Source organism: Mustelus asterias, chromosome 2 (genome assembly GCF_964213995.1).
Source record: "Mustelus asterias chromosome 2, sMusAst1.hap1.1, whole genome shotgun sequence".
NCBI lineage: Eukaryota > Metazoa > Chordata > Chondrichthyes > Carcharhiniformes > Triakidae > Mustelus > Mustelus asterias.
Genome location: NC_135802.1, coordinates 132,798,448 through 132,821,205, shown reverse-complemented (window position 1 = coordinate 132,821,205; position 22,758 = coordinate 132,798,448). Strand labels below are relative to the sequence as shown.

Here is a 22,758-nt window from a genome sequence, read left to right as displayed (position 1 = left end):
TTTGTGGAGGCAACGTTGGTGATATCTCTCCAGGGATTTGAGGTGTCCAATGCAAATTGTCCATGTTTCTGATGCATATAGAAGGGCGTGAACCACAGCTGCTCTGCAGACCTTGAGCTTGGTGCTGGATTTGAGGCCTCGGTCTTCGAACACCCTGTTCCTCAGGCATCCGAAGACTGCACTGGTGCAGTGCAATCGCACTAGAGCCTGTGGAAATGTACCTCAGCTCAAACAACTTTGTAATAAAATAGTAAGATGAAGGAAAGTAAGAAAGATAACATTGGCAATAATATATCACCTTTCACAATCTTTGGATATTCCAAAGCATTTTATAGCCAAATAAATATTTCTGAAGTAATCATTGTTGTAATGTAGGAAACGGGTCAACCAATTTGCACAGCAAGCCCCAATAAACAGTAATAAGATTAGTTTAATCTGTTTTAATAATGCTAGCTGTGGGATAATTATTGGCCAACTTTCCCGTTCTTCTTTGAAAGAATGCCATGGGATCTTACACATCCACCTAAGAGAGCAGATGGGGCCTTAGTTTAATGTCAGATCCAAATGGCAGCATCTTCTACCTCATTACTGCACTGGAGTGTTGACTTGCACAATGTGTTCAGGTGTGTGGACTGGGACTTGAACACATGACCTCTTGAAGTAGTGTGGTACCACATTGCCAAGACTGACATCCTGTACAATTACAATTTAAACGCTTGATATTGAAATTTTACTGAAACAATTTCAGAACATACAAAAATAATTAGAAAATGTGATAAGGATTGTATGATTAAACACTGGGGGATATTTGTTGAATGCAGAATGCCAGTCATTGGGAACTACCACTTGTATAAGGAGATATCCAATAGGAAATCACTGATTTAATACCATAATCTGTACAACATAACCAGCAAGGGTGTTCGTTTACCAAAAGCTGTCTCTTTGACGAATGATCCATGTAGGTTTTTGTAAACCTGATTCTTTGACCCTCTTGGAAAATATGATCTTTCAGGAGAATCAGAGGCTAGGATTATCTGGCTCCAGCACCGACAAGTCATTCCAAAAGTCCACTGACTTCGGAGGGATCGGAAGATCCTACTGGCGGGAGGGGCTGGAAAATTCTGGCCAGGGACTCAGCTCTTTACCCAACAGACTCACTGAGCAGGTGTACAGCTACATTAAACACAAGCCTTTTGTTAAGGCATTTCTTCACTGAAAACAAAATGAAGTGAGTACCCACTCACTGTCCCATTATAAGACCACCTGTTTCAATTGAACACAGCAGCCAGTGACATACAACCCTTGCAAGTTAACAGCTGAACAGCAGCCGACTACTTTTTTGGGGCTGTAAATGGTCTTTGGAGAGTGAACAAAGAATTGCTCAGTAGGAATTATTTACTAAGAACATAAACATTTCATCAGCGTCTGTTGTGTATTGTCAGGTCCCCAGGTGCCCATAACCACTACATTAACTCTACACAATTAACAATATCCAACCAGTCACATGAACCTCCTTGACACAGGCTTCTGTTTGGCTGTATTTTTAATAGTGCTGTACTGTTTTATTCAAATCCACTTGCACAGGGTGAATGTTCACTAAAATACAACAGAATCAGGAATTGCAATACCAGGAAATATTGACAATTAAAAAATAAAAATTAAAAATGAATGATAGAAGAGGAGACAAAGAAAAGGGGAAGTAATGAAGATTTGGATTTATATATCACCACTTCTCATGTTTTCTAAAGGTTCTCCTCACTACACGTTCTCAACGCCTAATATTCTGCTATTTCAGTGCCATTCTTTGTAAATGTTTTGGATGGCAGTAGATTAGAACATAGGAAGGGATATTTTACATCACCCTATAAGAGTTGTTTCAACAATGATAAAGTAAACGGATAATTTGTTACATTTTCCAGTGCTAGAACTCAATGAAGGGAGAAGGTCAGTTTGAAATTAAATAGCTGGCATAGCAATCTTAAACAAGAGACAAATGTACATTTATGTAGCACCTTTCACATTCTCAGTATATCCCAAAGCTCTTTGTCAGCAACAAACCGCTTATGAAACAGTAAATGTCGATAAACACCGTAGCCAATTTTGTTGAGAGGCAGATTCCACAAACAGCATGGAAATGAAAGGCAGGTTAATCTGTTCTGGTGGAGTGAGCTGGGATGGATATTGGCCAAGGCACCAAGAGATTTTAATGTCCTTATTTGAAGAATTGCCACCAAAACAGGCTCCTTTAATGTTTCACCCAAACAACAATACATCACTCCCTCAGTTTCACATAGAAATGTCAGCATAGAGTATGTGGCTCAAGTGCTGGACTGGGGTATGAACCTCCCATTTTCTGACTCCGAAATGCGGTGCTACTAAGTCAAGCGAACAAGCAAGATGGGCAACTGCCTAAAATAACAGGCTCCTTCGTGGTATTTTTTCACTGACTTTCTTTTCAACTGCACCTCAGACAGTATCAGGCAGGACACAACTAATAAAAACAGAAAATATTGGTAATAAAAGATAGATTAGTCAGCTGCCGGACATGACACAGTGCATTTCCTGTTTCTGTTCTTACTTCAATTTTTGCACATCTTTTCTTTTTGTACCAGTTGTTTTGAGGATCCCAATCCCAAAGAGAGCTGTTTTGCATTCTTTGACAAGCCGATGCACACTTTGTATCAATGAGTGAAATTGGGGAGGGAAGTTACACTAATTTGCTTATTTTTCGAGTTCTATTGTTAATGGGATTTTATTACATCAACTGTTTGCTTTACTGAGGCAATTCAGGAAATTCCAAATTATAAAACCCTGTGCATTACCCTCAGGGAACAGCCGCTCCGACACCAGTTTGCATTGTCTGTCACTTACATAAAGAGCTTTCTTTAGTCCCATGGATCGAGCAACAAGAACAATTCAGAACGGTTCGGCTCAGGTCAGTTCAATTCAATATACTAATTCAAGAATTATATACGTACACACACAAACATATAAAACTTTATACAGTATCATGGTTCAAAGACATTTTCCATGAGGTTCTGAAAATTGCAACCCTTCATACATCTTTTTGTAATTACAGGCCATGATTTTCCAGATCATTTTGAGTTCCGTCATGACTTCTGACCAAAATTTAAATCCCTGGGTTTAATGCACCTTTCAAATACTCCCTTCCAAAATTCAGGGAAATAAAGCAAGCCCTTAATTGCTGCTATTCCCACACTTTTCAGTCAGAATTATTAAGACCTTGTCCGGAATTCTCTCCAACTCTGCCCGTGGCTGGCATTATCCGGTCTCGCTGCTGTGAATGGAGATTTGGCTGAGCACCAAATTCTCCGTTCTTATTGGCAGTGGTAGCGGGGGCATCGAGGTCGGAGAATTCTGGCCCTATGTTAAGGCTGAAGCCCGAAACTGTGCACATGAAAAAATTGATGTTAATTCAAATAAGAGTAAAATCCTGAAAATACTAGAAATCTAAATGAAAAGTACAATATGATCAGTTGTGGGATTAAACTGGATAACCTCAGAAAGCAGGAACAGGGATTGCAATGTGTGAATAATTTGTACTAATTCACTACAATGCAGGCAAGATGTTAAATTCAGGCTCGGAGATGTTTTAAATGATTACTGCATGCAGCCAGCACTCTGCATGCTGTTCACTGGCTACATACAGGGGTCCTGATGTCATGAGTGCTTACAGCTTCTTAAAGCCAGTGTGCAGCTCTGAAAGTGAAGGTGCATTGCATCTGGAATAGAAGCTGGGAGAGTTTTGAAAGTGAAAAAAGGACAGTTGCATTTGTATAGTGCCTTTCACAACCTCAGGATGTCCCAGAGCACATTGAAAACACTCAATAAGCTCCCAGAAGAAGAAATGGGATAAATATGAGATAATCTATTTCTTGTGATGTTGATTGAAGGATATTTTCCAGGACACCTAGAATAACTCCCCTGCTCTTCTTCAAAATAGAGCCATGTGATCTTTTACATTCACTAAGTAGATGAGCCTCTGTTTAACGTTTGATCTGAAAGATGGCACCGCTAACAGTTCAGCATTCCCTCAGAACTGCACTGGACTGTTTTATCATGACCTGGAATGGTCCCTGAACCCACAATTTTATGACTCAGCGGTGAGAGTGCTACCAAATGAGTCATGGCTGACCCTGTCAACAACAGCTGACCAAGGTGGACAGCATGCACCAAGTTCTCTGTTACTGTGCTCGAGGTTTTGATGGAAGAGTTGCAACAGAGGGAGTATGTCCTCTATACTCACGGGGACAGAAGGCCCTCCAGACTCATGTTCAGCAGGTAGTGGAAAGAGAAAGCTGCGTAGGTCAATGCCAGGACTATACCAGTAAGGTCAGTGATTTTATCTTCAATACCATATCCTACTAATTCACCACATTGACTCATCCACCGCAATCCCATCACTCATTCTGCAAGTGGAGAAACAGCAGGAGACTGTCAACATGAAGAGACACCGTCATTCTCACCAATGCAGCTACCAATTTGGTATTAATACTGCACGTATTTTAAGAGGTGGGATCTGCATGTGATGAGAAACCAGGCACAAGTGCGCAAGAGCCAGGGAAAAGGGTAGGACAGGTGCCAACTCACCAGAGGGTTTGGTCACACTCTACTTCAAAGGACTCCAATGAGGTTTTTAAATGGCCAGACTACAGAAGATTCTGTAGACACCCAAATTCTTGATGCACTGGAAATCCTGCCAGGAAGTATGTAATTAATATCATAAAGCATGGAAAAGCCATCAACTTGGCAAAGGGCTTTGCATAGAGCTTGGATCCAATCCTTTCCAGTGTGGAATGGGCACTCCACCTCCACCTGGAGCCAATCATGATGTAATGTCTGAAGGTCAATGTCTCAATTTCCATTATATCAGAAGAAGCTTCCACTCAGAGTCATGTACAGCTCTGTAAAACACTAGTATCAAATCAGTGTTGCACACTGATTGGTGAATGATCTTGCTTCTTTCCATGGTTCTTACGGTTGTTAGGTAAATATGCACAAACCCCTTCATAATATGGTATCCAGTGTGCTTCACATTACATGTGAATCACAGGTGCCATTTTCAAACTTTAGGAAGTCTCGCAGCTCCCAACAAGTGCTACAAAACTCAACCTTTCACTGTCTATAAAGTGAATCAAGAAATTGCATATTAAATGCATAGAATTCCTACAGTGCAGAAGGGGGCCATTTGGCCCATCAAGTCTGCATCGAATCTCTGAAAGAGCATCTTATCCAGCTCATCTCACTGCCTGTAACCCTGCATATTTACCGTGGGTAATCCACCTAATCTTTGGACATTCTGTGGCAATTTAGCATGGTCAATGCACTTAACTTGCACATCTTTGGACTGTGGGAGGAAACCGGAGCACCCAGAGGAAACCCACGCAGGCACGGGGAGAACATGCAAACTCCACACAGTCACCCAAGGTCCCTGGTGCTGTGAGGCATAAGTACTAACCACTGTGCCAGCATGCTGCCTGGATAAACCTTTGGGGATAGATCCATAAGAAAATCCATAAATAGTGTGAATGAAAAGGGAAAATCTGAAATTTTGTTTAGATTTGTACATCTGCTGCCCCAATAGTCAGGGCCGACTTTGGGTCAGAGAATATATTAAAATATGAGAAGGGCAGCAAGGAGGAAATGTAATATTTACAGGAAGTGAGTGCAGGACTTTCAATACATTATAGATTGATACAGTTACTAGTTCCGTTTTTGGTATCATGTGCAACACATTGCAATAGTGGAATATTCCTCCTTTGGGGAAGCTTCCCTAGGATTCCCAGGAACCTGTGTCACCTAGAAAATCACAGGTCCATGTGAACCAGTTAGGAATTTTAGGACTGAGATGCACCTGATATTTGGCCCCAGGCCTAAGGTGTACACTCTTCTGAAGATTTCAGTACATGACCTCTCATTTCCAACCGCACCATGCTTCCACCGTGGGTCACATCCATCTTCGGGATGCGATACTTTCCTGAGCCAACTGGTAACCAAACAAATTTCATTGCACTCAACTGGATGATTTTTTTCAAGTCTGTTTGATTGATCTCCTGCGGTTGCTTGTGGTAACGTCCTGGAGATTAATATTTAATTCATGAAAACTCTAGAACGATCCTGGAGGGTTGTTAACCATGCCTGGGATTTGATTAACACAGACCAGTGAGCTGTGAACCCTTGCTGGGCCACCCCTCAGCTCGCTGACTAGTAGCTTGGAATTTTCCATTGCTGTTCCACTGCGAGTGATTTCCAAGGAAGATTAGGCAGCCAGTAAGGGCCAATAACAGTCTGTGGGACTACAATGGAGGGGGAGAGAACCACTCCTGCTCCTCTCTAGCTCCACAATCCTGGTTGTAGCCTGCAGTGTTCCCTTTAAGGATCATAGTTGAACTGCATCTGGACCAAGTTTTTCTGAAAGCAGCCAATTTGGCTGAAATCAATGAGGAGGATAATTGGGAGATATGAATGCAGGAAGTGCTTGATCCAATATCATTTGCTTTAAATTGTCGCCCAAAGTTAACCTGGTGCTGTGCTCAAAAAGGCTGGCCTGATCACTCAGAATTGAGGTGGAGATTTTAAATGATATAATTTGAACCTGTCCATATTAGATTGGAGGCTCATCACTTGCATGTATCCATCACTTTCTTTGGGCTTCTGCGGTCCAGATGGCAGGGGTAGTGACAGCCACCATTAAGCTATTAGAATGGGCTCCCTCACTCCACTGGCAGACCTGAAAATCAGGATGAGAGAAAGGTTTGAGCAATGGATTCGTGAGGGACCCAAGTGTGCTGACTTTGGTCTCCTTGAATCCAAACCACATAGTAATGGCAATGTAATGGAACCTTTTCTCTCATCCAAAGATACGTGCATTATCTAAACTCTCCTTTAGATAATGGATTGCTATGGATGGTTCTACTTTGAGGGAGAGTGGAAAGCACGTTCCAAAAATTTCAAACCATTGGGTGGCACAGTGGCTAGCACTGCTGCCTCACAGCGCCAGGGACCCGGGTTTGATTCGTGGCCTGGGTCACTGTCTGTGTGGAGTGTGCATGTTCTCCCCATGTCTGCGTGGGCTTTCTCCGGGTGCTCCGGTTTCTTCCCACAGTCCAAAGATGTGCGGGTTAGGTGGATTGGACAGGCTAAATTGCCCCTTAGTGTCAGGGGAACTAGCTAGGGTAAATGCATGGGGTTATGGGGATAGGGCCTGGGTGGAATTATGGTTGGTGCAGACTCGATGGGCCAATTGGCCTCCCTCTGAACCACAGATTTTCATCACAAAGGACATAGGATTGTCCTTTGGATTGTGATGTGATGAGATGACATATGCTACAAATGATTTAAAATACAAAAATGCAATTTGAAAAATGCACAAAACCGTGGACAAACTTAAAATCACTGCATTTTCCTGAAGTAGGGTTTTTGGATATTCAAAAATGTTCTATTAATATTACAATTCCACCCACCGCCACCCTGTTCCCCCATCCCACTCAACAGCTATGGATTCCTTAGTGTACTGCGATAGTGCAATATCTGATCTGAAATTCACGATTTCACTTCTAATTGGGCTTTATGGATCATAATTAAACAGAACAGAATTTGTTGGAATCACAATAAAACACCTGGGGTGCTTCTCCTGTGCCGTGCCTCAGCTAAGAGGGAATGCCAACGTCAAGTGCTGATACAGCTGTTCACAAATCCTCAAGATATGCATGTACAATCTCCCCATTTCAGAAAGAAAAGACTCAAACAGCTGAAAAAACCAGCTAAAATAATTCTCCGATTTTACTGTGGAAGACGTGCCTAACAAGGTTAAACAACACAGCAGTGGGTGGAGATAGGCAGGCTGGAAGAAGGGCTACACAAAGTAATTCTCTGCATTTTTTTCTTTCCCCAATTCCACCCCCCATCCCCCCCCCCCCCCCAAACCTGGCAATGGCAGCTGATCAAGGCACAGACAGGGAAGCTTGCCTGTGTATATCCTTTCTTTTCCTTTTACTGAAAGATTGTATTTTGTCTGAAATGGATATAAATAATAAGAAAGATCCTGAATTCATGCAGCAACTTTCAAAACCTCAAGACATTTCAAAACACTTTACAGTCAATGAAGTAGTTTTGTCACTATTGTAATGCAGCAGATAATTTGCACAGAGCAAGATCCCATTGTGATAATTGTCAGATAATTTGTATTTGGTGACGCTGGTTGAGGGATAAACTTTGGCCAAAACATTGGGGAGGAACTCCCCTGCTCTTTGAATTAGTTCCATGGGATCTTTTATGGCCACCTGAGAGGGTAGTCATCCAAAAGCACCTTGACACGCAACACTCTCTCAGTTTTACACTGGTGTGTCAGCCTAGATTTTGTGCTAACATCTCTGGAGTAGGTACTTGAATGCGCAACTCTCTGACTCAGAAGTAAGAGAGCTACCACTGAGATACAGCTAATATGTGGGGAAGGATGAGTGAAGAAAGGGCTACCGCTAGATCCCACATTATTAAGACTATTCCTCCTGCTTTCAAGAATTAGATTTTGCCCCCTCACACACAGGGTTATTGGACTAGGGAGTGTTTTACTATAAGTAGTTATGAAAGCAGACTATAAAATAATTCAAAAAGTAGTTAAGTATTTCAAATGAGTTACAATGAAACAATACAGAACAGGAAAGGGAAATATGTTGAAAACAGACAGTTCCAGTTAAGGGGTTTGATTCAGTACAAGGACAATTGGTCGAATTACTTCCTTCTGTGCTGTAAGCATGAAGCTGCAGCCTTGTTCATTGCAAGCACTTCCAAATCTGATTCAGAAGGTGGGGTTTCAAATCGAACTCCAGAGTCCTTAGAAGAACATCTAAGTCAGGTTTGTCCAACCTGGACATCCGGCTCCTGAAGACCTTCTATGCGGCCCTAGAACCGGTTTTCCAAATACTGGTCAAACAGATATAGGAGTGGAAGATTCTGCAAGGAACTGTTCCTCCAAGCACAGGTGCGTGTGTGAGAGAGTACGTTTGTGAGAGTGCATGTGTGAGACTGTGTGTGTGTGTATATATATGAGTGTTCGAGTGCGAGTTTGTGTGACAGATTGTGGGTGGATTTCATGAGAAAAATTCTAAGTGTCCAGAGAGCCGTCAGGTCTCTGCTGCTGCAGCTAGCCTCAACCCTAAGGGGCAGTCTCCCATGCCCTCGAGTTCCCTGAGGGAGGGCCTCAATGTCCTCCAGTTCTATCGGCGAGGCAATATTCCCCGTTCATGGGGAGCAGGTGTTTTCTTCGCCAGAGAGAACCTCTCCCAGCAAGGTGATAAAGGCAAGTGAGCACGGATGATTGAGCACTGGGCTTGCTAATCACATGGAAATGAAGATTAGAATAAATTTAAATAATTTATTCAGCCTCTCACTGGAAATGGGCGAGAGGCTGACCGCGCCGGAAATCCGACTCTGGAAAGATCGCAAGAGCCGGGAAATTTGGCGCGATCCTGATTTCTCGGCTCTTGCGCAATTTTATCGGCTCGCTCTACCCATCGAACCAATAAAATTGCAGCCTGTGTGACAGCAGGGGAGCGAGAAGAGAGCGAGCGTAAGTGCGAGAGAACATGTGTTTGTCTCTGCTTTTCTTCCAGTCTCAGGTTTTGCACTCATTCTAACCACCACAACCAACACATACTCACACTCACTGACGCAGTGGCTGAGACTGAGTGAGTGAGCATCCTGAGATTGGGAGTGAGCCTCTCAAACACTGGTAATTTTTATTAATTACATTTTCTAACAAAATTTATTGCTTTGACATTGCTCAACAAGTTGTTTCTTTTCTTAATACCACAACGTTGGTTTAATGTTCTGTCAAACTTTGGGCAAGATTCTCTGGCCTCCCCTCAGCATTTTTCTTGGCGGCAGGAAGCGATGTGCTGTTCGCTGGTGGTGGGATCCTTTGGTCTGTCTGTTGTCAATTGGATTTCTGACTGATGTTGGGCGTATTTCCAGGTCCTGACCAATACACCATTGTGTTGACACACAACGTGATTTTTTTTGACCAGCAGATTAGTGGTCAGGGTATGTACTCAGTGTCCAGCTAAGGATGACAAGTATGCACTGAAGCTAGAGGGTCATCAGGATGCCTCACTGTACTCACAGATCACCAGCCCCACAGTTGAGAGTTAGGTGCTCCCAGCATATGTAGAGAGGGTGTCTCAGAATGGAAACGCTCTCTGAAGAGTTTTTAACTAAATTTATATTGGTCGCTGCTGCCAGACTGCTACTGTGGCCATCTCGCAGTTGTAGCCATGGGGTGGATTAAAAATGTTATATGGTCTGCCACTGAGAGCCTACCGGAATGACTGATGACTGGAAAATTCCTTATTGTGTTCGTAATATGCCCTTTTAGGGCCTTAAAATGGCTACTTGCCACTTGCAAGAAATACGTGAGTGGGTGTCGGAATACTGGGCCTGTCTGGCTCTGGTCTCACCTCTGTGGCTGTTTAAAAATTCAACCCTCAGGGTCATTGCAGTGGCCAAATGTGCCAGCTCATGGGTGTCCAATCTTCGATAGAAAGCTGCGCTTCACAGCACAAAACAGCCAGTTGTGCATTTTGCATTTGACAAAAATTCTTAATAATCCCGGTCGCCATTTCAAATCTAAATTTCTAATCTTGGGATATTGAATACAACTTCTGTTGGAAGCCAGAATTAAACAGTTAAAACTCCCCAAGGTTATTGTTATGGAGGAGAGAAAGGATAAAGTAAAAAAGAGAAATAAAGGTCAAAAAACTGAATCTGAGTGAACAGCCAAGGGGAGTGGGGTGAGGTGGCAGGGCTGGATGAGAAATTGTGGCAGTGAAGAAATCCACCCGCTCGTGCCAAGCTAATAGCTTTCTGTGATGCCAATTCCATCAATAACTCCTGGGCCAGAATTTCACGCAGGTTCTGGGGGATTGGGCGTGGGATGGTGCATGAAATTGAATGGAGAGGATTCCCTCTGGGTTCCTGCCTGCCCCTGACCGGGTAGTGATTTTATGATGGGACCGGCAGGGTCTGGGATGGGAAGTCTACCCTTGCCCCAGTTAATGTCCTTTGATAGCATTTCCTGCCCAGCCTTAATTTTCAGCCTGGTGGGTGGATGACAGTTCGGAGGGGTGGAGGAGGGCAAAATTAGACAGAGTTGAATCTTGGGCGGGAAGGGTTGGGGCGCCTCCATCAGGAGCCCCATTCTGTCCGGGGCTGCTCTCCTCTTAAGGATGGTGACCTCCGGACCTTCCTCTCCACCAGCCTATCCCCCTGAGACCCTGATCATCCCTGGACCCTTCAGGCATTCCCTATCCTCCCCACCCTGGGACCCCTGCCATGTGCCTGCCCTCTGGTCCTGACACTCAGAGGTGGAGGTGATGGCCTAGTGGTATTATCGCTAGACTATTAATCCAGAAACTCAGCTAATGTTCTGGGGACCCGAGTTCGAATCCACCGCGGCAGATGGTAGAATTTGAATTCAATTTTAAAAAAAATCTGGAATTAAGAATTTACTGATGACCATGAAACCATTGTCAATTGTTTTAAAAACCCATCTGGTTCACTAATGTCCTTTAGGGAAGGAAATCTGCTGTTCTTACCTGGTCTGGCCTACATGTGACTCCAAACCCACACCAGTGTGGTTGACTCTCAACTGCCCTCCAAGGGCAACTAGGGAAGGGCAATAAATGCTGGCCCGCCAGCGACACCCATGTCCCACGAATGAATAAAAAAACAGTGCTTCGCTGTGCCTGGAGGGGCTGGCTGGCAACTCTACAAAGTGGAACTTCTGCCTGAGTGAAGGCAGAAGGTCCCTCCTTATGCTAATCAATGCTTGTTAGAGTGTGAAATGGCATGAGGACTGCTGGAGGGGATCAGCCCCCGCCATCTTTAAAATTCAGGTTCTGGAATATGTCCAACTCTACCCCAATACGGAACCTTGCCTGTCAGGAGCATGCATCAGGAAATCATAAGCTTAGTCAGTATCCCTTAAATTTATCAAAGGGAAGGAATGTCATTCTGAGCATGATGTCAATTTCCCTGATAAATCTCCCTGTGGGAACAGACATTCCTCCCTCCCCAGCACCCAATCCAATCCCCTAAGAGCAAGCTAGGCTGTCTGACCCATGATCACTTAAGTGGTGAAAAAAAAATCTATTATATAGTGTCTTTCATAATCTCAGGTGTCCCAAATTGCTTTACAACCAATGGAATAAATCTGAAGTGCTATTATAGGAAACATGGGAGTCAATTTATGTGCATCAAGTTCCCACAAACAGCCATGTCATAATGACCATATAATCTGTTTTGTGAACTTGACTGAGGGATAAATATTTGCCAAGATTCAGGGAAGTCCCGTGTCTTCAAAACAGTGCCATCACGGTACTGCATTGGAATGCCAGCCTAGATCTTGGTGTTGCAATCTCTGGAGTGGGGTTAAATCCACAACCTTCTGATTGAGGGGAGCCATGACTGTCTATCGTTATGCTCTGTTGTTCCACTGAAATACTGCCAACTCCGATGCCGGTGGAAGGAGAACTGCAGCACGTACTAGGACAGCAGGTGAAACCTTCCAAATATTAGCCCTCGAATCCATAGGTTATTGCATTTTAACACACAAACACACTGCTTTTAAAACGCAATCGAGGGTCAGTACTTCAACTTGATGTCGACATGCTGACATTTATCACCCACAGCGTGAGTCAATGATTTCTCACTTGTGGATCATGTTCCAAGTAAACAATTCTCAATTCTGAAAATGAGCAGGCCAACTCATGCTGCTAAGCTTGGGATTTGGCAGGGATGTGGCATATGTAACTGGAACTTAATAAGCTTAACTTCATGGCTGTGAATGTTCTCCCTTCTCTCTAGCTCAACCTTAAAGAGCACTCACAGGAGTACTTTTGGAAAGAGTGAATATTCATGTACACTTCATTTTACTTCTACATAATTTGATCAAAATATTTCTCCTAGTATAACCTGGCAGGGAATGAGTTAAGCAAGGATATATAGGCTGGAATTTTACCGGCATGCCCGCCCAAGCCTCATAAGATCACAAGGCCAACAGAGAGTGCCGTTCTGCGAGCCAGGGCGGGGTGAAATCGGAGTGGGTGTGCTGGTAAAATCAGGGCCATAATCTACAAAATATGTCAATTCTGAACAAACCCAATTGAGTCTCAAGAAGGTTTTAAAAAAGCAAAATGCTGCAGATGCTGGAAATCTGAAATAAAAACAGGATGCGCTGGAAATACTCAGCAGGGCCGGCAGCATCTGTGTCGAATACAAGTTCTTCAGAACTGAACGAAGGTAGAAATGTGATGGATTTTATAGCGTAAGGAAGTACAAAAGGGAAGATCAGGGATAGGATGGACGGGAGGAGAGATTAAATGACAGTTATGTTATGGAAAGCAAAGGGAGTGGTAACGGTTGTAGGAAAGAAACAAAGCATTTGTCCAGAGTAAGTGTGAATGGCAGAATAATGAACAGCTCTGTCCAAAAGCAAACACATGAAAAACAAGATTCACTGGCACATGGGAAAAAAAACAGAATCAAAATGGGGGACGGAGTTCAATACAGAGGCTTAATCAGAAGATGAGATGTTGTTCCTCCAATTTGTATTGAGCATCACTGGGGCACTGCAGTAGGATGAGGACTTTGACACTCAAAGGACTCCAGTGCATTTGCTATCAACGAGATGACTTATTTAACTCCTTCCCTCACCCTGATCCTCCACTTTCTCCTTCAGCCAGAATCGTGGATAGTTTCCACAATGAATTTCGTCCTCTAGACAGAATAGCATCTTTGGGGAAGTCAGTCAACTAACCTCCCACTGATCCCCCAAAGGCCGAGAATTGGGCTAATGCACGATAGCCGATGCAGAAGAAGAAAGCACTGTTGCAGAGATAAATATTTGAATGTGAGGTTTAGAAACTGCAGTGTGTGATATTCCAGCGCACAAGCGCATGAAATGTCTGACATTACTTGGCCCACTATTATAACTAGACTGCTAACTTGGGAGAGAGGGGGACAGACAAACTGACACAATTGTGACATCTGTAGCCGCAATTCCCTTTTTGTAAATTGTATCCTGGTCAATGATCAAGAAAGTTTCCACAATTGTAGGATCAAATCTCATTGTATTCCTGGGGGTTTCATCACAAAACTTGCCATTATGCTCTTAATAATAGTAGGGCAACACATCCATGCTTGTGAAGCATTGCCTTTCTATGCCAATTGGAAAGCAAAAAGATTCATTACACATTTGGATGATGCTTGACTATCAGCTAAACAGCCATTTTACTCCCCTCCATTTTCAATATTTTTATACTGGATGACACAAAGATATAGACAGGTTAAGCGTGTGGACAAAAACTTGACAGATGGAATATAATGTAGGAAAATGTGAAGTTATGCACTTTGGTAGGAAGAATAAAGGAGCTGAATATTATTTAAATGGCGAAAGACTATAGAAAACTGCAGCTCAGAGGGTAGGTGCTGAGAAGTTGTTTTCCCTTGTGGGAGAGTCTAAAACCAGAGGGCATAATCTCAGGGTTAGGGGTCACCTATTTAAGGCAGAGGTGAGGAGGAATTTCTTCTCTCAGAGGGGAGTGAATCTGTGGAATTCTTTACTGCTGAGGGCTGTAGAGACTGGGTATGTTCAAGGCTGAGATAGATTGTGAATCAGTAAGGAAATCAAGGGTTATGGGGATAAGGATTATCAGATCAGTCATGATCTCATTGAATGGCAGAGCAGACTCAAAAGGCCAAATGGCCTACTTCTGCTCCTATGTTTTATGGTCTATAATTGGTAAAGAGAAATGTTCAAAGAAAGTGACAAACATATATTTGATATCCCAATGATTTTTCTGCAAGCTGAATAATTCACAATAAAATTCTGGTACTGTCAGAGATGCTGTTTTTTGGACGTGACATTAAACCCTCACAGGCAAATGTTAGAGATCCTGTGACGCTATTCTGAATAACAGCAGGGGGGCTTGATCCAATGTCCTGGCTAATGTTCATCCCTCAACCCACAGCTTATTTAATCATTACCACATTGCTGTTTGCTGGACATTGCTGTACACAAATTGGCTGTGGCATTTCCTACAGTACAACTTCAAGTGTACTTAATTGGTTGTAAGGCATTTTGGGATGTTCCAAGGTTGTGAAAGGTGGTGAATAAAAGTAGGTTTCTTCCCTTGTTATACTAAGCTAAGGAAAAGTGGTCGTTGCAAATAAGGGCTGCCAACAATCCCAATTTGGCTAATTCCTTTTGGGAGTAGTTAATTTTTTCTGCTCACAATGACACTCATCTCTGACATTTCACCTGGTGCTATCATACAGCTTTCAATTTAAAATTATAGCTCATTTTTTGGGAGGAGGGGCCAAAAGAAATAAAGATTTAGGCTTTGTCCATAGAATCCCTACAGTGCAGGAGGCCATTTGGCCCATCAAGTCTGCACCGACTCTTTGAAAGAGCGTCTTACCCAGGTTTCACCCCCATCCCTGCAATCCCAGGCATCATCATGGTTAATCCATCTAACCTACACATCTCTAGACACCAAGAGGCAATTTAGCATAGCCAATCCACCTAACCTGCACATCTTTGGAAATAATGTGCGTCAATGTGCAGTACTTGCACTAACATGATTAAAATGAAAAGCAAGACTTTTTTTTTGCAACAATAGTTACTTTTCACTCCTACTCTGCATGAGATGTCACTCTCACTCCAATGTTGTAAAAACATTAGTTAAATAACTAGCTCCATCTACTGCAGAACTACATTAATCTATCATTTAAGTTAAGATCTTCTCTTGTTTGTAGTCGTTCACTCCCCAGAGCTTTATATTTTTAATTAAATGGAGTCGTGTTTCAAAGAGCAGATTCATTAATCCACAGGCTTTGAGTGTTGGTTGGAAATTGGATTTTGGAATTCACCAATTCCTTGACTGATCTACAAGAGGTAATTCAAATGGCTCAGTTAGTAGCACTTCATCGTCAGGTCAAAAGGTTGTCAATTGAATTTGATCCCATTCCAAAAAAGTGAGCACAAAAATAGAGGCTGGCATTGTTGCACAGTACTTATGCCACAGTGCAGGAAGTTCAGTCTTTTGGACGAGGTGTTAACCAGGGTTCTTTCAGGTGGCTGAGAAAGGATGCATGGCACTATTTCAAAGAAGAGCAAGGAGGTTCTTTCTGGTGTCAGTGGCACAGTGATTAGCACTGCTGCCTCACAGCGCCAGTGACCCGGGTTCGATTCCTGGCTTGGGTTACTGACTGTGCAGAGTCTGCACATTCTCCCCGTGTCTGCATGGGCTTCCTCCAGGTGGTCCGGTTTCCTCCAGGTGCTCCGATTTCCTCCCACAGTCTAAAAGATGTGCTGGTTAGGTGCATTTGACATTCTAAATTCTCCCTCAGTGTACCTGAACAGGCACCGGAATGTGACAACTAGGGGATTTTCACAGTAACTTCATTGCAGTGTTAATGTAAGCCTACTTGTGACTAATAAATAAACCTTGCTGTGTGCAAAAATGGCTGCCACATTTCCAACATTATAGCAATGATCACAGTTCAAAAATACTTCACTGGCTGTGAAGCGCTTTGGGATGTCTTGTGGTTGTGAAAAGTGTTGTAAGGAATACGTGTGGACTGTTTTTTTCTCCGTTTGTATTCTAATATCTGAATACATACGGAATGTAGAACATGGAATTCTTTACCAAAGGATGTAATTGAAACATGGAAATTCAAATAGATTGTTGCTTAAAAAGGAACAGCCATACAAAAAGGGTGTGTCGAAGAGTAGAATTAGACTACATGTCTCATGTGGAGAAAGACAGTGAACCCATTAGGTTATGTAAATGCTGCATGAAGCTGAATGGATACTTACAACCTTATTCCACAATAGCCCCGTAGTGTGGTACTCCTTGATGTAGGCCTGAAGCTCTATCCAGATACTGAGGAACGATTTGACCCATTCTACATGTCTCTTGTCTCTGCAGGTGAATAAAGATTTAAGAGAATATCAACACCAAACAATATTGAGATCAACTTGGTGCAAAGCTATTTACCGCGAAGCTGCAGCAGTTGGTTTCAGTTTCACACTAAACAAAACATCAAAACTATCCCAGATATGGAGACTAATTTCATATTTCTGGCACGCGAAGATGTTTCAACGTACAATTATGTTGGAGATAGTTCAAATTGGGGGGCGGGGGGGGAAGAAATGCCACTTTTCTTCAGGATAAGCTACATGTGGTGATGGGTGTTTATACAAGCAAATGTCGTATGAGGAACGGTTGAGGACTCTGGGTCTGCACTCGTTGGAGTTCAGAAGGGGGATCTTATTGAAACTTACCGGATACTGCAAGGCCTGGATACAGTGGACGTGGAGAGGATGTTTCCACCAGTAGCAAAAACTAGAACCAGAGGGCACAACCTCAGGCTAAAGGGATGATCCTTCAAAACAGAGGTGAGGAGGAATTTCTTCAGCCAGAGAGTGGTGAATCTGTGGAAGTGTTTGCTGCAGAAGGCTGTGGAGGCCAAGTCATTGAGTGTCTTTAAGACAAAGATAGATGGGTTCTTGATTGATAAGGCGATCAGAGGTTATGGGGAAAAGGCAGGAGAATGGGGATGAGAAAAAAAATCAGCCACAATTGAATGGCGGAGCAGACTCAATGAGCCGAGGGGCCTAATTCTGCTCCTATGTCTTATGGTCTAAAGGCAGAACAGACTTTTCCAACAAGACATTCGTACTGATGGAGTCTTTTCGATGGGACTCTAGGTTGTGGAATACGGGACTCTTTATCATGGGATTGCTATCTTTGTAGACCAAACAACTGGCAAATGAAAAATAGTGCTAGTGAGGCAGGGAAGAATGAAATGCGGGGAAAGTGTTGGTACACCTCCATTCCCAAGAAAAAAGCATTCTGTCATTTTCACTATTAACCTCTTCCTAACAAAGTAAGGTGGCAGAGGGCAAAAGAGGTACAAGGAGATTAAACGGATCAAAATAAAGAAATAAGGAGAGAAGAGAGGAAAATTAAAGTGTTGACCCATCACTATACTCATGTGAGAAGCTGGTTAAAGGGACCACACAGACTGCTGCAGTTATTGATTCTATGGAACTTGCCCCTTTGTTGTGATCCTATCTAAAACAGAGGATAGCAGCTATCTGTGGATAACCAAAAAACATTCCTCCAGTACAAACTATCCTTTGGACTGTCTGGAATCTGGCACTGAATAACTAATCAGAAATTTTCCCCCCTAAGAGCTGCCAGCCAGTCAGAGGCTGGCAGTCCTTCATTACACCTGCCCTCATCAGAAGTGGTAGGAGCTGCTGGCAATGAGCCCATTTAGGATCAACAAGGGACCACTGGTGAGTGAGGGCGGTATGAGGACTGCAGTAAGAGGACTACTGGCTTGGCGTTACAGAGTGGGCAGGCATCAGAAGAAGAAAGTGCAAGGAGGTGTCAAGGCAGGAAAGCTGTCTTCCTGTTCCAGAAGTTAGAAATAATCACACTTTAGACTCAAAATGCTAGAGCTACAGCAAGTGTATTTCCTGATGGCATGTGGCTGGGAGACTAATACATTGTTACTTGGCACATGACTGCAGTTCAACAGTGAATGTCGCACCCTGGGATATGTATCCATATAACAAATAGTTCCTGGCTCTTTACAAATAATGTAACAAAAAATCCCTATTTTTGTAAAGAAAATTGTACATAATTCCTGTGTACCTGGCTTGTCAGAACTTTTTGCTTGAGGGCCATATTTGTACATTTTTCTCACTCAAGGGATCAAGGGCAAATTTCAGAAAGATGAGTTTCGGCATTAAAAATAAACTGAATTCCAAAAGAAAGTTGAGGTTTTAAGGAAAGAAACAACTGCTAAGCAAAAGTACAGCAATGTCACAGAGGGTCAGTGTATGTGAGTGGGTGATATGAGTGGCTGCATGTGTATATGTTGATGTGTGACGGTGAGAGCGAGTGACAAAGCTGAGATTGGGTGCAAGGCAGACTCACACTCAACTCCACTCACAGTCTCCTGCACTCACCACCTACTCACTCAGTGTATGTACTCATCTCCACCCACAGTCTCTCACATGCACTCCTCCTCACTTGCTCATTCAGTCTCTCACACTCACTCCCATCCATTCATTCACTCACTCAGTATCTAGCACTCCCTCCCATTCACTCAGTCATTCACACTCACTCAACCCCCCACACACACTGTCACACTCGCTCACTCCTCCCTCCCCCCATACATACACACATTCTCTCACTCCCACATATTCACCACAGCACCGTCTCTTCCGCAGGCCCATCAAAATATCGCCATGCCAGGAGCTGATTTGACCTTGCTGTCCCCAGGCCTTTCGCACCTGGCTCCCCGGGCTCTAGGCCCGCTGTTGTTTCCCTTCTCTTGGCCTAGCAGCTCTCAGCACACTCACCGATGCTGGTGTTTGGACAAACCTGCTTTATGTCAATATAATGTTCCAATCATTAACTTGTTCTTCTAAACTGCAGAAGACTAACAATAGACTTTTATAAATAAACTGAACACCTTAGAGTTTGTCATAACTTACAGCTTTCTTTTCTCACAACATTATGTACAATATTGTTTCGGTGATAGGATGTTGCACCTTCACCTTGTAGACTTGGAATTACCTGTGGTGATTTGGCATGCAGCACGGGTGATGCTGTGCATCCACATGTTGTAGAAATTTTGCTTGATGTTGTGTCACTTGCTAGTGATGTTGCACCACTTGTTGGTGCTGCTGTTGATGTGGATGTCTTTTGTTTAAACTGCTCAAGTGCCTCAACATCACCAGTTTCCCAATTCATTATGGGTTGGAGCTGTGTGCTTATTGCTGGGGCAGCTATTTCACTTTTGCACAATTTACTCAGCGTTTCTTTTCCACTTTGGCATTAACTCAGGTTGATTTTTCAATCTAATTCAGCTTTAAATATGTTAAAAATTATCGGGTTTTTACTTGCAGACAATCACTGCCACCATGTTATGTTTTCTGATTCCCTTAAATTAGAAATGATCACACTTTAGAGTCAAAATGCTGGCGCTTCATTAAGTGTATTTTTTACTGCTCTCCATGTGGCTGTTACATCAATATAGCAGGCAGGGTCCTTACCTCGCACCTACTCGCAAAATTAATTCTCCGCCACTTCTAAACTTGCCCCGGGGGAGGATTTAAATTTGGCCCGAGTTGTCTCAGCTCAACAAATTCACCCTGATTAGAGATGAAATCTAATGCATAGCTCAGGAGTGCACTATTTAATGTGCTTAATATATTGAGTATTCAGGGAACCTTTGATCTGCACAGGCTACAGAAAACACACACATGCATGCACACACACACACACAGTTAGCAGCAAATGAAGGAAGAGATTAAAGAATAAAAAGTCTGTCTCAAATTACTGCAATTAGGAATCAAGACAGCTTCTGTTGGATGGTTGTCATTGGTTAGCCGAATGCACCTGTTGTGCAGAGTGTTGGGGGTTGGGTGGGCGGGGGAGATGGTGGATCATGCTCTGAAGGGATTTGTTCAGAATGATTCAGACAGCAAAGTCCTTAAATCCGTGTCATATGGCACACAGTGCAGTACCATGTACAGCATTCCCTTTGTCGGAAGTACAAATGAAAACTGTAATTTCACCCGCGGCTGCATGCATAAAAAATTCAAATCAAAAGCCCTCTTGTATCAAGAAATTTGGTCTTTAATGACTGAGTGCCTGTAAGCAGAATTATGATTCTATCGGCTAAATTAACAGTTCATGGAATCTGATACTCATTAACAGTATAGTATCAAGGAACATTAAAAATATCTATTGCCTACAAAATGCTCCTGTGGTGCCAGGGAAACACTGATAAACTAACCTCGAGTTAACCCATTCAGAAATAATGTGGCCAAAGACATTATTTGTATTAAAAACAAAAAATCCTGGAAACACTCCACTGGCTGGACAGAATCTGTAAAGGGAGAACTGTGTGGTTAACATCTCAGGTCGTTGACTATGAAAGGCCACCACATTGAAACATTAGCTCTGCTCTTCTCTCCGTAGGTGCTGCTTGGCCTGCTGAGTGTTTCACAAGAATCATAAGAACTAGGAGTAGGCCATTCAGCCCTTCGATCCTGCTCTGCCATTTAACATGATCATGGCTGATCTCATCTTGGCCTCAACTCCACTTACCTACCCATTCACCATAGCCCTTCAAACCCTTACTAATTAAAGATCTGTCCACCCCTTCCTTAAATTTACTCAAAGTCCCAGCATCCACCACGCTCTGGGGTAGTGAATTCCACAGACTCACGGCCCTTCGAGAGGAGTAATTTCTCCTCATCTGTTTTAAATCTGCTACCCCTTATCCTAAAACAATGACCTCTTGTTCTAGATTGCCCTACAAGAGGAAACATCCTCTCTACATCTATTTAGTCAATCCCCCTCTCTTGTACATCACAATTAGATCTCCTCTCATCCTTCTAAACTCCGGGGAGTATAGGTCTAAACTGCTCAATCTCACTTCATAAGCCAAACCCCTTGGCCCTGATTTTCCCAGCCCGACCCGCTAATTTCTTGGCAGGTCGGGCTGGGAGAATCACCCGAGAATCAGGAATTCGCGCACATCTCCCTGTGACGGATATCCAGCGCCATGCTGGAAATCGGCGGGAACAGCAGGTAATTAATTTTAATCTTATTTGAATGTAATTTAAATGTCATTATCGGGACTGGGACTGAATCCCCGGTGGGGGGGGGGGGGGGGGGGGGGGGGTGTGTGTGTGTGTGTGTGCGGCCACGATTGGGCTATGGGGCAGGGGGTTGGAGGGCCAGCAGTGGGCTGGCCAGCGGTCAGGATGGCCAGCAAAATGCAGGCTGACATACGCAGAGGCCCGGAACTGTCAGACTCTGGCGTGAATATGCCCCGCCCCCCGAGCTTTTTAAGTTTATTTATTAGTCACAAGTAGGCTTACATTCACACTGTAATGAAGTTACTGTGAAAATCCCCTAGTCGCCACACTCCGGCGCCTGTTCGGTTACACTGAGTGGTACTTAGCATGGCGAATACACCTAACCAGCAAATCTTTGGACTGTGGGAGGAAACCAGAGCACCCAGAGGAAAACCATGCAGACACAGGGAGAAAGTGCAAACACCACACAAACAGTGACCTAAGCCAGGAATCGAACTCGGGTCCCAGGCGCCGAGAGTCAGCAGTGCTAACCACTGTGCCACCGTGCTGCCCCATGAGATTCACGATTGTGACCTCTGCATTGCACAGAGTGTGGGAGATTTGAGTCTGAACTCTCACTGAAAAAACAATCGTGATTTACACCAGTTTTCCCACAAATTCAGCACTTAGAACTTTTTTGGGAGAATCACCACCCTCAGCTTTGGAATCAATCCAGTGACCCTCCTCTGCACCGCCTCCATCCTCAAGGGTACTGAAACTGTACACAATGGTCTAAGTGAGGTCTCACTAATGCTTTGTACAATAACAGCGACACTTCATTACTTTTACATTTTATTCCTTTGGCAATAAATGACAAGATTCCATTTGTCTTCCTTATTACCTGCTGTACGAGGAGGCAATGGCCTAGTGATATTATTGCTAGACTATTAATTCAGAAGCTCAACTAATGTTCTGGGGACCTGGGTTCGAATCCCGCCACAGCAGATGGTGGAATTTGAATTCAATAAAATAAAAGTCTGAAATTAAGAATCTGCTGATGGCCATTG

General features: G+C 43.4%; 1 protein-coding gene across 3 annotated transcripts in view; it reads right to left on the bottom strand.

Moving 5' to 3' along the window:
* Positions 1-22,758, bottom strand: part of cap2 (cyclase associated actin cytoskeleton regulatory protein 2) — a 205,646-nt gene that overhangs the window by 33,508 nt on the left and 149,380 nt on the right. For all 3 annotated transcript variants that reach the window (XM_078241822.1, XM_078241829.1, XM_078241839.1), the window contains exon 7: positions 16,898-17,003. In XM_078241822.1, the coding sequence (XP_078097948.1) occupies positions 16,898-17,003 (106 nt within the window). The remainder of the gene's footprint in view (positions 1-16,897; positions 17,004-22,758) is intronic.